The sequence below is a fragment of the Thalassophryne amazonica genome, chromosome 11 (assembly GCF_902500255.1).
Source record: "Thalassophryne amazonica chromosome 11, fThaAma1.1, whole genome shotgun sequence".
NCBI classification, from domain to species: domain Eukaryota; kingdom Metazoa; phylum Chordata; class Actinopteri; order Batrachoidiformes; family Batrachoididae; genus Thalassophryne; species Thalassophryne amazonica.
Window position 1 is genome coordinate 52,920,122 of NC_047113.1, and position 15,486 is coordinate 52,935,607.

Below are 15,486 nucleotides of genomic sequence, written 5' to 3' on the forward strand. Positions count from 1 at the left end.
CCGGGGAGGCTGAGGAGTGTGATCCCCCTATAGTTGGAACACACCCTCCGGTCCCCCTTCTTAAACAGAGGGACCACCACCCCGGTCTGCCAATCCAGAGGCACTGTCCCCGATCGCCACGCGATGTTGCAGAGGCGTGTCAGCCAAGACAGCCCCACAACATCCAGAGACTTAAGGTACTCAGGACGGATTTCATCCACCCCAGGAGCCTTGCCACCGAGGAGCTTTCTAACCACCTCGGTAACTTCGGCCTGGGTAATGGATGAGTCCGCCTCCGAGTCCCCAGTCTCTGCTTCCTCTTCAGAAGACGTGACGATGGGATTGAGGAGATCCTCGAAGTACTCCTTCCACCGCCTGACAACATCCCCAGTCAGGGTCAACAGCTCCCCACCCGCACCGTAAACAGTGCTGGTGGAGAGCTGCTTCCGCCTCCTGAGGCGTCGGATGGTTTGCCAGAATCTCTTCGAGGCCGACCGATAGTCTTCCTCCATAGGCTATGGAGGAGTATGGAATCACTTCACTACAATTTCAACAATCCAAATAGATTCGTAGAAAACCAAAACATGAGGTTAGACACAAAAATGACCAGTCTAGTATAAATAATGAAGGAGTTTAGGGCATTTTCATTGTTTGGTGGCCATACTAGTCCACCATCTTGGATTTTGCAATTATGTAATTATTTCACTGCAATTTAAATAAGCTAATTGGACTCCCAGACACCCAAAACATGGGGTTAGACACCAAAATTACTTGTAAAAGATGAATAATAAGGGAGTTAGGAGCATTTGAATGATTTGATTGCCATCTTTGACGCCATCTTGAAAATTACCCCTTTCCGGTGGTCAGAATTTGGTAGACTTTTAGTATGTTATTAGACCCATGTGATACTACAGAAAATCATTAAAAAACCTTTTGTAGCAATTTTTTTTTTGGGTGAAACCATATTTTCAGTCACCAATGTAGGACTTGGCCTAGGATGGTGTAGTGTGGGATAAATTGTTCAACTGTAACTGTGACCTGGATATGAACTAATATATATATATATATATATATATATATATATATATATATATATATATATATATATATATATACAAACCAATTTTGCAACCAATTTCCAAATTGCTATGTTTTGGAATTTGTCATCAGTCTATAATTGAAACTAAATCGATCTAGGCTGTTCGCAAAAACTGACTGTAAACTACCAAGATATCTATGACAGCATTGGAGGTGTTTTGTCTTCTGTGGCTGATTAGAAAAACTATAGAGTGCAACTTTTGTGCGCACCACTAGTGATGGCTTCAAGATGGCAAGAAGCATTTTCATAAAAGAAACGGCAAATCTGTATGGCTTCTGGCAAATTAGTTGTAATTTCGTGCCTTAGAAAATCCTCTGTGCCACTCTGAAGCTGTAAAATTGGTGATGCAAGAGAGAAAAAGTTGCACTATGCACACATTTTATCCTGTTGAAGCCACACAAGCATGTAACTCAGTACTTCAGTAGCATATGTCAAACTCCAGCCACTCATCCTTATTGTGATACCTTGGTAACGGATCAAGTAGGGGATTGCCTGTTGGGGTGAAATATCTTGGGGACCTTGTGTGCCCAGTGGCCACTACGGTAGCCATAGGAACCCTGAATGTGAGACAGCAAACGGGGCTCTGAAGTCCCCAATGGCGGATCAGGTGGTGGAAGTGATGGCTTATAACCCAACAACTGTGAAGGTGGATGAAGACTGCAGCAGGCCCTCAGACCCCGATTGGGATGTCCCTGCCATTGGATAAGGCTAAGGATCTGTAAAGGACTGTGTGTTTGTTGGTGTGCACTTTCTTGTGTTAAAAAACCCATGCACAGGTGTCTTCCAGAGCAACCCTGGGTGTAGAATTTTGCCATATCCATCATCCCATCCGGGAATCGATCAGGAGACCATATTCCTCGCCACAGAGATTGAAATGATGACTTCAGTAGTGTTCTGAATGTCTTTGTGGCTTCCCTCAGGAGTCTGCTTGTACGATCAATCAGGTTTGATAACTGATTGATGTAAATGAAGTTTGAGACATATTAGACTTGGAATTGTTCATGTATACATACTGGCTGTAAAAGTGATCGTTTGTATGAACAATAATTGTAATATTGTCAGTCCAAGTAATTATGGACCTGACGAGTGGGTTGTTTTCCTTAAGTTGTGCACGTGTGTTTAAAAGTAGGGTAGTTTTCTGAGTGTTGGGGTATTGTTGAGGTGCCTGATTGCCAGTAGGGGTGATCATGGTGTTGTAGAGGACTCGTCCTTCCCTTCCGTCGCCTCTTCTTTTTTTTTCTTTTTTTTTTTAACTTCAAGCAGAAGTGCGGATGTGAGCTGCATATTGATCCGGAACAGGCCGTCGGGTGTTTTTTTTCTAGTTGATTTTTTTTTTTTTTTTTTTTTAATTTTTGATGATGTTTTTGGAGCTATGAATCCGGAGGAGCAGACGGTAACCTGGCTAATTTCGTTAGGAGTACTCAGCTCACCTAAAAAGAACATCTCGGACCCGGAGGGGTTCCTGAAAGCCTCGTTGAAGGATGGAATCGTCCTGTGCAAACTCACCGAGCGGCTTATACCCGGTTTTAGCGCTAAGGTGAGCTGCTGGTGGAACTTAAAGAAAGTCAACAACAAGCGGCGGAGAACCGACGGTTGTCGGCGGGCGGACAGACAGGGCGGCGGGCCTGACAGCTCTGCTAACTTAACACCTTTAACACCAGCGTCTTTAAGTCTACTGTGTCCATAACAGTTAAAGCACCCGGATTTTTTTGTTTGTTTTTATTTTAATTATTATTTTGGGGGTGGGGGGTTACGACGCGAATGTGGTTTCCTGTGAAGCGACGAAAATGTTCCGCATTCTCGATGAGTCTTAAAGCACGAACTAAAAGTGCAGAATAAGACACCACACAGTGAACATCATCCCCAACGCACAGTTTTTAACAGTGCTTTCAGCTGCTGTGTGTTTTTAAAAAACCCGATTGATCAATACGTGACACACGGGAACTTCAGATGACAAAGTTGATAAGGACGGATAACAGTTGCATGTGTGTCGTCACTTCCTGTTTAAGAGCCGCGCGCTTCCCGGCTCCTTTTCATTAAATACTTTATTTATTTTTACACTGTGGCTAAAACACTGCAGTAATACTTCTTATGATCATTGTAGTAAGCCACACTTCAAAGAAAAACGAAACTGTACTTTTTTCATACAAATAAAAAACTTGCTAAATTAAAACAGTTCCATTAAAAATGTAAAATCTAATCAGCAAACAACTTATGCACAATTTTGCATATAGTTTCTAATGCAGAAGACCTCCAGCAGTCGAAGTGTTTAAATTTCTTAATTTATGTGTTTCAGGAAAGCTGATAATGAATGCAAGCTTTTCATCAGTTTTTCTTGAAGGACTTAATTATTTTTCTTTTTATATTATTTTCCCCATATGTATGTATGTATGTATGTATGTATGGGGAAAATAACCATTATTTAATATATCTAGATTGAGGAAAACCAAACTTTAAAACCAAAATTAGCCACACTTACATTTTTGTAAAATTGTCCAACATAAAACCAAACCTACATTTTCTGAATTAAAACACAATTCTTTTAAAAAAAATTATTTATTTTTTTTTAAATCTAATTGGCAATGTTCTGTGTAGTATGTCGAATGGAAATATTCCTGAGGTGGACCTGGACAATATCAGAATTTTGCTACTTCCAGAAGTGTGCAAAGCATTGGTCCGGCAGTTGGACTGTTGTTAAAAAAAAAAAATTCTGCATTAAACACCACTGACCTAAAACCTGAACTTTTAACAGATAATCTTAAATCATGCAGTTCTGTAGTTTGTCACTGAACAATTGGCACATCTGTGCACTCCGGCATCCACCTTCATGTGAGCATCACCTAACAAATGAATCTCGTAGCTGCAGAGAAAAACATAATGCCCACCCTAGGGGCAGATATGGGATGAGAATATAGAATGGAACGGGAAAGTAATGTTTGCAAATTACTTTCTAATTTTTTTTTAAACAGGTCAGGATTAGGAAAAGGATTAGGGTTTTATTTTTCAAATACACAAAAAGTTTGTAAATTAGAACTATACCTTCATATCCGAACCACCGGTTTGCTTGCTTCCAGAAATTTTGAGCAGCAATAGAATTCCAATAGGGTCCTGTTACAATTCTGTAATTTTCCATATTCTGAACTTGTGCAGATCGCATATGTTGCTTGTGTATCATATAAAAATTAATTCGGAGCACGTCCTCTCGCGATATTTAACTAATTAAGATTTTCTGGCATAGATGTATTTATTTATTTATTTTGTCAAGTTGCCTCAATAACAGGCAGCACCTATAACCAGCCAGGAAGATAAAACGCCTGGTTTGCCTTTTTACCTATTTTAAACATGTGTAGTTGTCTATAGGTCGCTCTATACGACAAATCTTACATTTTATTTCTAATTTCAAAAAGCTAAATGTTTTTCATGTTAGCTTTTAAACGCTGCAACTCGACCGTCGGGAAGGGCTTTATTGTGAAACCTGAAAAAGTGAGCGGAAGTGTCCTAATGTGGCTACTTTGACTCTTGTGGTGTGTTGATCTCATATGTGCGTGGAGGAGACGTAGAAGAATCCACAGTTATTTTCAGAAGCGCCATCGTTTTACCGTCTTTAGTTTGGCGCTTGCTGTGTGTTTTATACTTGATTTAGTACCGGCACGAAGCGTGTGAGACGTCTCAGTTATTCTTGAGTATGTGTTTATGTCGTTATTCCTTGTTTGTTTTTTTGTTTTTTTTTTGCTCTTAGTATTGTCAAGACCCGAGAAATGAAGCCGACTGCATTTCCAATATCCGGGAGTTTTTAAGAGGATGTTCGTCCTTGAAGGTGGAGGTAAGTTGTTCTCCTTATAGCTTTTGTTTTGTTTTGTTTGTTTTTTTAATGTGTGACATTTTGACATGGGCTGACTTTTCTTTATCATTATAATACGCATTGCAGACAACAATCTTCTTAATCGGCCCACTTACTCGCTGCAGTTTAAACACACAAGCACATGTTGTGATCTTCTTACTCTGCTGCTGGCATATGTTTTCCTCATACACTTCCATGTGTAGTGAGCTGCATAAACAGGCATGCTGTCAGTCACTCCCCATGAACAGGCAGCGGCAGAGTGCCAGCCCTGTTTCCAAATCACCACAACATTTTCCTTTTTGTATATGTCTGTTCACTTTTATGCTCAGTGGCGGCACTAAGATGAAGCTTTTGGGGTGGCAGCCCCACCAGCAATTTCAGTAACCTTAAAAAAAAAAAAAAATCCAACATGAATTTGTTTGGCTTCTCTGGTCTGATTGTACTTCCAGTTTCTGTTTCTGCAGTGCATGACTGAACGAGTACATACAAGTAACAAAATGTGTTTGTTTATGTTAAGCTTGTTCCTCGTCTTGCTTGTGTGTATGCCTGAATGATTTCAAAAGGGTATTATTTCTCAGGGGCTGGGAATCTCTAGGCATCTCAAAATTTTAGTATGTTTCAGAGGGCTGCAATACAGCTACAACCCCTGGCAAAAATTATGGAATCACCGGCCTCAGAGGATGTTCATTCAGTTGTTTAATTTTGTAGAAAAGCAGATCACAGACATGACACAAAACTAAAGTCATTTCAAATGGCAACTTTCTGGCTTTAAGAAACACTATAAGAAATCAGGAAAAAAAATTGTGGCAGTCAGTAACGGTTACTTTTTTAGACCAAGCAGAGGGGAAAAAAAAATATGGAATCACTCAATTCTGAGGAAAAAATTATGGAATCATGAAAAACAAAAGAACGCTCCAACACATCACTAGTATTTTGTTGCACCACCACTGGCTTTTATAACAGCTTGCAGTCTCTGAGGCATGGACTTAATGAGTGACAAACAGTACTCTTCATCAATCTGGCTCCAACTTTCTCTGATTGCTGTTGCCAGATCAGCTTTGCAGGTTGGAGCCTTGTCCTGGACCATTTTCTTCAACTTCCACCAAAGATTTTCAATTGGATTAAGATCCGGACTATTTGCAGGCCATGACATTGACCCTATATGTCTTTTTGCAAGGAATGTTTTCACAGTTTTTGCTCTGTGGCAAGATGCATTATCATCTTGGAAAATGATTTCATCATCCCCAAACATCCTTTCAATTGATGGGATAAGAAAAGTGTCCAAAATATCAACGTAAACTTGTGCAGTTATTGATGATGTAATGACAGCCATCTCCCCAGTGCCTTTACCTGACATGCAGCCCCATATCATCAATGACTGTGGAAATTTACATGTTCTCTTCAGGCAGTCATCTTTATAAATCTCATTGGAACGGCACCAAACAAAAGTTCCAGCATCATCACCTTGCCCAATGCAGATTCGAGATTCATCACTGAATATGACTTTCATCCAATCATCCACAGTCCACAATTGCTTTTCCTTAGCCCACTGTAACCTTGTTTTTTTCTGTTTAGGTGTTAATGATGGCTTTCGTTTAGCTTTTCTGTATGTAAATCCCATTTCCTTTAGGCAGTTTCTTACAGTTCGGTCTCAGACGTTGACTCCAGTTTCCTCCCATTCGTTCCCCATTTGTTTTGTTGTGCATTTTCGATTTTTGAGACATATTGCTTTAAGTTTTCTGTCTTGACGCTTTGATGTCTTCCTTGGTCTACCAGTATGTTTGCCTTTAACAACCTTCCCATGTTGTTTGTATTTGGTCCAGAGTTTAGACACAGCTGACTGTGAACAACCAACATCTTTTGCAACATTGCGTGATGATTTACCCTCTTTTAAGAGTTTGATAATCCTCTCCTTTGTTTCAATTGACATCTCTCGTTTTGGAGCCATGATTCATGTCAGTCCACTTGGTGCAACAGCTCTCCAAGGTGTGATCACTCCTTTTTAGATGCAGACTAACGAGCAGATCTGATTTGATGCAGGTGTTAGTTTTGGGGATGAAAATTTACAGGGTGATTCTATAATTTATTCCTCAGAATTGAGTGAGTCCATATTTTTTTTTCCCTCTGCTTGGTCTAAAAAAGTAACCATTACTGACTGCCACAATTTTTTTTTTCTTGATTTCTTATAGGGTTTCTTAAAGCCAGGAAGTTGCTATTTGAAATGACTTTAGTTTTGTGTCATGTCTGTGATCTGCTTTTTTTCTACAAAATTAAACAACTGAATGAACATCCTCTGAGGCCGGTGATTCCATAATTATTGCCAGGGGTTGTATAAAGCAATTCTCCTTACTGCGTATAGGAAAAATCGATCCAGAATGCATGCTTCCGCAACATCTGGTGTGTTTTTCTGGGCTGCGGAATTCCTGGTCCCATTGTTTACGATGATTGATGTCCACGTTTTATTTTTACATGTGTTTTTCAGAAAGCTGCGTAAGTTTATTTTGCAAGAGTGTGACAGTGAAGCAATCCCAACAGGGCAACTGTATTGTGGACGTGGTACTTTAAAGCAGTTAGCACCGCTTGCCGTTAGAAATGTCTATGCTTTCCGGCGTATGGTTACAGTAGGATGTTTCATAACCCTTATAATGCCCTGTGAAACAAGATGCAGCATTGACTAGCATTATGATATTCTCCTTGAAAGCTGTGTGTTGCGTCTAGTGGAGTGAAATCAGCAGGATGCGATTGTGTTCATTTATTATTTGTTAATTAGTTTGTCCAGTCTGCTTTCCAGTTATTGGATATATTTCAACACAGACTACACCAGTTAGAGTGCAACTGGAAGAATGGTTGACTGTAAAGCTCTTTAAAATAAGGCAAATAATGATAATGCACCCCCTACTGTGGCCCGGATCTGACTATATGCCGTAAGAAGAATTATCAATACATTTTGATGCATCATTAATCTCATTCACTGCCCTCATTTGGAGCACATGAGATGCCAGCTGCCACTCACTGGTGATAAAAGGCACAGTTACGGTTGCATAACTTTCAGTGGCAGTGGATGTCTACGCATCACGTTACAGCTATTCTGCCCTTCTTTCTTCAGTGATTCCATTACTTTGGTTTTGGTCTCGTTGTAGGGTGTGGAGATTGCTTTATCAGTATATTATCTTCAAAATGGGTCGTTCTATCTCAGTTCCAATGCAATTCTTGTTAGTCAACTGTGGATTGATTGCATCCTGGTTCTGGGGGTACTCTTTGAACACAAGCGTGAATGTTGGCAGGACTTCTTTTGCAGCCAGTGCTGATTTATGCGGATCATATCCTTTGGCTGTTAAAACAGCTTTGTGGGACATTCGGAGAATTTGCAGAATTCAGGAAGTTTCATGAATCAATGCATGTCCTCTGGGGGAGTGGGGGAGGGTAGAAGTCTGGGTTTGTGATTGTCCTGGTGTAAGACTGAGATCCAGACTTTCAATGACTTCCTGGTCTCCACCATCAGAAGTTGCCAAACCTACTGAGAGATCACTTATTTCAGCGGTGCTATTCATGTCTCCAAAGGCTCAGATAATGTGTTCAAGAGATGCCCTGGGAATGCTGATATCTTTTCAGGAGGACAAAAATCTAACCCTTCAGGGTCCTGGTGCTTCCACCCTCCATGGTTGATTGTTGGAATCTAACCAGTGACCTGAAGAGACCGCTGGATATCTTGGGTACCAGGTCTTTTTTCCAAATTCCTAGAGCTACGCCCCTGTGGGGTGCTTCCCTGGCAATGACCCAGCATGCAGGTGTTTCCGTGCTGAGGGCCTCACCAACTACAAAAGACCAAGGTCCATAGAGCAGATAGCTCAGTAGACAAGGAGTTGCCTTGCCAATACATAGACCTCGATTCGATTCCCAGAATGCTACCTGTGCGTGTGTCTTTGGACAAGGCAAAAGTTCTTCAACTGTGTCTGAAGCTAGTTCACATTGAGGAAACATGGCAAATGTCATTTGCATTGCAGCTTCGTCTGTACCATCTGGGCACACTGTCACAAGTACAAACAGATTCTGTTATCCCCTTTTCCAACTCTGACGCAGGACATAAAAGTCTCCCTACAGGCATACATGGCTGGAATGTCCTTGTCCTAATATTCAGAAAGCTCCAAATAGTTTACAGATGCAGGGAGTTTTCTTGGTGTTTGAACCAGTGTGTGTTTTTAGCTGCTAGTAATTTTTCATCCATCTTTGGAAATAATCTGTTCTGGTCTTGAATCACATCAGTTGGTTTCTTTAAACAGCTAATTGAGTCAGCAAGCCTGGCAAGCTGCAATGTCAAGTGGCTGAGTCGTTCTGCCCAGCTGGCTTGTTATGTCTGGGAGGTCCTCTATGATTTTATCCGCCAGCCTTTCCCTAGCCCATAATTAGACCTTCTGTAGCTCACAGGCAGAAAATTTTAGAGCACCGCTGTCAAACGTATCAGGGTTTTCTGTGGCGCTGTGATGAGACCTGCCCGCCCTTTGGTCAGTGTTGTGATCGTGGTTGGAGAAGATGTTCTCGCCCTTATTGTCGGAGTAAATAGTGCATGTTTGTCCTTTTACTGCACAAAGAGAGCAGTCATACTGCTTTCACTTCTGCCCTGAAATCCCCAAAGAGGAAGTGCCAATAACTGCTCAATGCCTCCATTTTCCATAGACTGCATGAGAATATATATTTTCTGACAATTGTAATGATTTTGGGTGAATAATGCATATTTGTGACTCTCAGGAATGCCTCTGTCTAACCTTGGCTTTGCAATGTTTATGTGAAGGTCTGTTTTTTTATATATATTCTTTGTTTAACCAGGTAAATATTCTAAGTGAGTCTAATAGGTTAAACTTTCTTTTTCAAGAGACATACAGTAAATGGGTGTCAAGATGCCATTATTCCGTCATTTTAACGTTGCATAACTCTTACAATAGTTCGTAGCTCAAGCTGTGCTGCCTGATGTGACAGTCTGCAGGTTTTCCTTCCACCTAACAACCTCGGCTGTTGTGTGTTTTTTTTTTTTTTTTTTTTTTTACACAGTCGAAATAATCACCTGCTGAACTGATCATTTGGGTCAGAAATCTGCAGCTGTTGGCCTTTTATGGCACAGTTGCCCATCCCTGTCAGAGATACCCTCAACAAGTGAAGCCAGTGGTACAAAGTCATGTGGAATATACACAGTATGAGGGATATTGTATTGTCATGGTTATCTGTCTCTCTCTCACTGTGTGTGTGTGTGTGTGTGTGTGTGTGTGTGTGTGTGTGTGTGTGTGTGTGTGTGTGTGTGTGTGTGTGTGTGTGTGTGTGTGTGTGTGTGTGTGTGTGTGTATTGTCAACCCGGTAAGAATACGGTGCATCCGGAAAGTATTCACAGTGCTTCACTTTTCCATATTTTTAATATTACAGCCTTACTCTGTAATGGATTAAATTAATTTGTTTCCTCAAAATTCTCCACACAGTACCCCATAATGACTATGTGGAAATTTTTTTTAATTAGATTTTTGCAAATTTCTTAAAACAACAACAAAAAAACTAAGAGCCCTGTCACACCTTGATGGTTTAGCCAGCATATGCTGAACATAGTAAAAATGCAAGCAGGGCATCTCTGTGAATGTCCTTGAGTGGCCCAGCCAGAGCCCAGAGCTCAGTCCGGTTGAACATCTCTGGAGAGATCTGAAAATGGCTGTGTACTGACACCCCCATCCAACCTGATGAAGCTTAAGAGGTGCAGCAAAGAGGAATGGGTAAAACTGCACACAGCTGTAACTGCTGCCAAATGTGCATCAACAAAGTATTGAGCAAAAGGTGTGAATACTTATTTCCATGTGATTTCTTTTATTATTATTATTTTTAATAAATTTGCCCCAAAAATTGGGTGGTTGTTGTGAGTACAGTTTTGAGGGGAAAAATGAATTTACTCCATTTTGAAATAAGGCTGTAACATAACAAAATGTGGAAAAAGTGAAGTGCTGTGAATACTTTCTGGACACACAGTACAGGATTACATTTTAGTATTGTTTGGTGCATTTAGTTGTATGTTAATATAGACTAAATGATGTGAACGCAATATTTCATTAACAATACATAGGAGATACTTGTACCATAGGTGCCACCTGGGGAGCAGCTTTGCCAAGTAGTTTTTAAGTGTTATTTGGTGCATATTATAGAGACTGATCTGATTTTTTTTTTATATATATATATGCAAACACAACATCTAAATAATAAATGATTATTAACAGAGTGAGAGGTCTGTATGGGGAAATATCAGACTGAGGTGTAAGTACGGACCGAACGCCAGCAAAAAACAGAGGTCTGATCTCCCCGTACAGACTGAGCAAACGAGGTTAATAATTTATTTTATATATATATATATATGAACACGCAAACTTACAGTATCGCCTGAATATGCTGCTGACATTGTTGGGCTTGTTCCCATGAAGAACTTGCCAACAGATTGTCCAGTTGTTAGCTGGTAAGCTTTCAATCTGTGTGGGTTTTTTTTTGTTTTTTTTTTTTTTTCTCCGATGCTGTTTAGATATTTATGGAGTACGTTCATGTCTGACTTGCTTTTTGTAATCATGTTTTTAGCTTTCTGGTTTGTAACGAAAATCCGCTTTGCGGATTGATTGTCATGGTAACTGGTCCAGATATGGGAAAATATCTGACCGGTAATCAGCCAATTAGCATGTGCGTAGTGTCGCAGCCATGTAATAATATCAGTTCGGCCTCAGGGTGTATGGTTTTCTTCAGGGTGTATAAAGCCATATTCATTGGTAAAACAACTTGATAATGATTTTATCATATACGAGGTCTCTTAGATAATAAACCGACCCTTTTTTTTTTTTTAACTATATGGATTTGAATGACATGCGATTACACCAATCATGCTTGAACCCTTGTGCACATGCATGAGTTTTTTCACGCGTGTCGGTGACGTCATTTCCCTGTGGGCAGGCCTTGAGTGAGATGTGGTCCCGCCCTCTCGGCTGAATTCCTTTGTTTCACACGCTGCTCGAGACGGCGCGCGTTGCTTTATCAAAATTTTTTCTGGACCTGTGAGGAATATCCGAGTGGACACTATTCGAGAAATTAAGATGGTTTTCGGTGAAAAGTTTAACAGCTGATGAGAGATTATGGGGTGTTTCTGTCGCTGTAAGGACTTCCCACGCAGCGGGACGTCCTGCAGCGCTTCCAGGCGCCATCGTCGGCCTGTTTCGACCTGAAAACATCCTAATTTAAGGCTTAATTCACCCAGGATGTCGTGAGAGAACAGAGAAGATTCAGAAGAGGCCAGCATGAGGATTCGCCGAGTCGTTTCCGTGACGAATCTGTGTGCGCCGCAACAGGAAAAACACCTCCGTGTTGAAAACCATTTGTAAAATTCAGGCGGCTTTTGATGGCTTTCAACAAGTGAGTAACTGAGACAGCTTGGGCATGTTGTGTGTTGGGGGTGTGGCTGGATATTTTGGTGTTCTTTTCTTTTCTTTGCTCTCCAGGTGGCATGAGAACTGATTTGTCTGTGGAGAAGGTGCTGGCTGAAGAATCCTTCACCCTCATCAACATCATGTGTAGCACCTGTGAATGGTGCTCACATGCAACCTTAAAGACTTTCAGCTGAAGCAGATAATTGGATGGCGTTCTGCATTTAAGTCATGTGTGATTCAAGCAGAACTGCCGGGAACTCGACCTTGTGATGTTCGTTTGTGAGACGCTGAGGACCGCGCCTGGGTTTGACACATCGAGTCCGTGAAGCAAGGAAGGGTGAGGGACACATGCTGTCAGCACACATCAAAGGTGATTAAGTGTTTGACTAATTGTTGATAGTAACTTGGTATTTTGTTACGCAGTATACTTGAATTGTGATGAGGATTGTGCAGCTCGCTTCTCACTGCTGTGGCATGCGGACAAGTGGTCCTCCACCTGTTGTGAGAAGCTGCTTATTTGCATAAAGCTTAAAATACAGACCTGCATGTGTAGCTGATAGTGTGTGTCTTTTGAAGGATATTAGTTGTAACTGCTAACTTACCTCACCTCTTCTATGCTTCGCAGAGAGTCGGTTTGTCGTGTCCACCTGGGGGGTGTTTGGCGGTGGTAGTGGGTCCAGGAGCGCCGGGCTTCGATCCTTTTGGGCGCTGGAGAGCGTGCCTGCCTTCACTCCACCAGAAGGACGCTATTTCTGTTTTTACACTTTTTATGCACCAGTGGGTGAAATAAATATATTGTTTTTGGAACCGCTTTTCTGGTTATTTGTAGCGCTGGGTTCCGTCTGACGCAGGTCCGCTCCTCAACCCGCGTCGACACATAACAGGGCATGTTCCAACTTGCCCGTTAAGGTTTCCAACGGAGGTGTTTTTCCTGTCGCGACCCCCCGTGGTCGGGTCCGGCCCGACATGCGACTCTGCCCGCATGTTCTTTCATTACAAAATGTCCGTTAACAATGGAATGTCCGAATAAACTCCTCATGCCGACTTCTTCTGAAAGTTCTCTGTTCTCTGACGACTTCCTGGGTCAACAGAGCCTGAAATGTGGAAGTTTTCAACTTGAAACGGCGAGAGGGTTCAAGCATGTCTGATGTAATCACGTGATTCAAATCCATATGGTTTTTGAAAAAAATAATAAGGTAAATAATAGACCTCATACACTGAGGAAAATAAGTACTTGAACACCCTGCAATTTTGCAAGTTCTCCCACTTAGAAATCATGGAGGGGTCTGAAATTTTTCATCTTAAGTGTATGTCCACTGTGAGAGACACAATCTTAAAAAAAAAAAAAAAAAAAAAAAAAAAATCCGGAAATCACATGTATGATTTTTTTTTTTTTTTTTTTTTTTTTTTTTTATCATTTATTTGTATGTTACTGCTGCAAATAAGTATTTGAACACCTGTGAAAATCAATGTTAATATTTGGTACAGTAGCCTTTGTTTGCAATTACAGAGGTCAGATGTTTCCTGTAGTTTTTCACCAGGTTTGCACACACTGCAGCAGGGATTTTGGTCCACTCCTCCATGCAGATCTTCTCTAGATCTTTCAGTTTTGAAGTTTCAGCTCCCTCTGGAGAGGTCTGGAGATTGGCCAGGCCACTCCAGGACCTTGAAATGCTTCTTACGGAGCCCCTCCTTAGTTGCCCTGGCTGCGTGTTTGGGGTCATTGTCATGCTGGAAGACCCACCCATAACCCATCTTCAATGCTCTTACTGAGGGAAGGAGGTTGTTTGCCAAAATCAAGCAATACATGACCCCATCCATCCTCCCTTCAATACGGTGCAGTCGTCCTGTCCCCTTTGCAGAAGAGCACCCCCAGAGTATAATGTTTCCAACCCCATGCTTCACAGTTGGGATGGTTTTCTTGGGGTTGTTCTCATCCTCTAAACATGGTAAGTGGAGTTGATTCCAAAAAGCTCTATTCTGGTCTCATCTGACCACATGACCTTCTCCCATGCCTCCTCTGGATCATCCAGATGGTCACTGGTGAACTTCAAATGGGCCTGGACATGTGCTGGCTTGAGCAGGGGGACTTTGCTGCCCTGCAGGATTTTAAACCATGACAGCATCATGTGTTACTAATGTAATCTTTGTGACTGTGGTCCCAGCTCTCTTCAGGTCATTGACCAGGTCCTCCTGTGTAGTTCTGAGCTTTCTCAGAATCATCCTTACCCCACAAAGTGAGATCTTGCATGGAATCCCAGACCGAGGGAGATTGACAGTCATCTTGTTTTTCTTCCACTTTCTAAAAATAATCATAACAGTTGTCTTCTACTAAGCTGCTTGCCTGTTGTCCTGTAGTCCATCCCAGCCTTGTGCAGGTCTACAGTTTTGTCCCTGGTGTCCTTAGACAGTTCTTTAGTCTTGGCTATGGTGGACAGGTTGGAGTGTGATTGATTGTATGAACAGGTGTCTTTTATACAGGTAACAGGTTCAAACAGGTGCAATTAATACAGGTAAAGAGTAGAGAATAAGAGGGCTTCTTAAAGAAAAATGAACAGGTCTGTGAGCAGGGGCGTCGGACTGGGGGGGGGGGGGGGGGTGCAGGTCCAGAGCATGGGGTGGGGTGGGGGGGGCACAAAAAACTGGCATTAAATACATTTTGGTGTTGCATGTTATTAATGTCCATACAATTCATGTTGTAAAAGAATATAATTAGAATGAATGTATAAATGTTGCAAAACATAATTCTGCTCTAACAATAATATTGAAAGATCTCTGAGGGCCCTTCCACCCCTGCACAGTTGTACAATGGTTTAGTCCAGGCTCACAGGCGACACCCTCCCAGTGTTGCCAGATGTACGATAGTTTTGCCCTCTGTACGATGTACGATCAATAATGGGAAAAAATCCAAAATGTACGATAATTTCAGTTGGTTGCCCAAACACACATCTCTCTGTGACACCCAAGAATCATTTCACAGGCGTTGCACTCAGGCGGCATCAAAGACACACCACACACAGGGCTGCTGCTAGCTTTGGCCGGCCCGGGACAAAGTCATTTGAAAGCCCACCCCCTCTCCATACAAAGTAATGAGTTTCCAATTCTCGGCCCTGCCCCTCCCTCCCTGGACCCGACCC

General features: G+C 41.7%; 1 protein-coding gene across 2 annotated transcripts in view; it reads left to right on the forward strand.

Annotated features, from left to right (window-relative positions):
* Positions 1 to 2,288: 2,288 nt before the first annotated feature.
* The window catches only part of arhgef6 (Rac/Cdc42 guanine nucleotide exchange factor (GEF) 6), a 128,610-nt gene continuing 115,412 nt past the window's right edge, over positions 2,289 to 15,486 (forward strand). Inside the window, exons 1-2 of one of the 2 annotated variants that reach the window (XM_034181684.1) lie at positions 2,289 to 2,615; positions 4,818 to 4,901. In XM_034181684.1, the coding sequence (XP_034037575.1) occupies positions 2,451 to 2,615; positions 4,818 to 4,901 (249 nt within the window). In that variant the 5' untranslated portion in view covers positions 2,289 to 2,450. The remainder of the gene's footprint in view (positions 2,616 to 4,817; positions 4,902 to 15,486) is intronic. The other variant, XM_034181683.1, reaches the window with a different exon arrangement.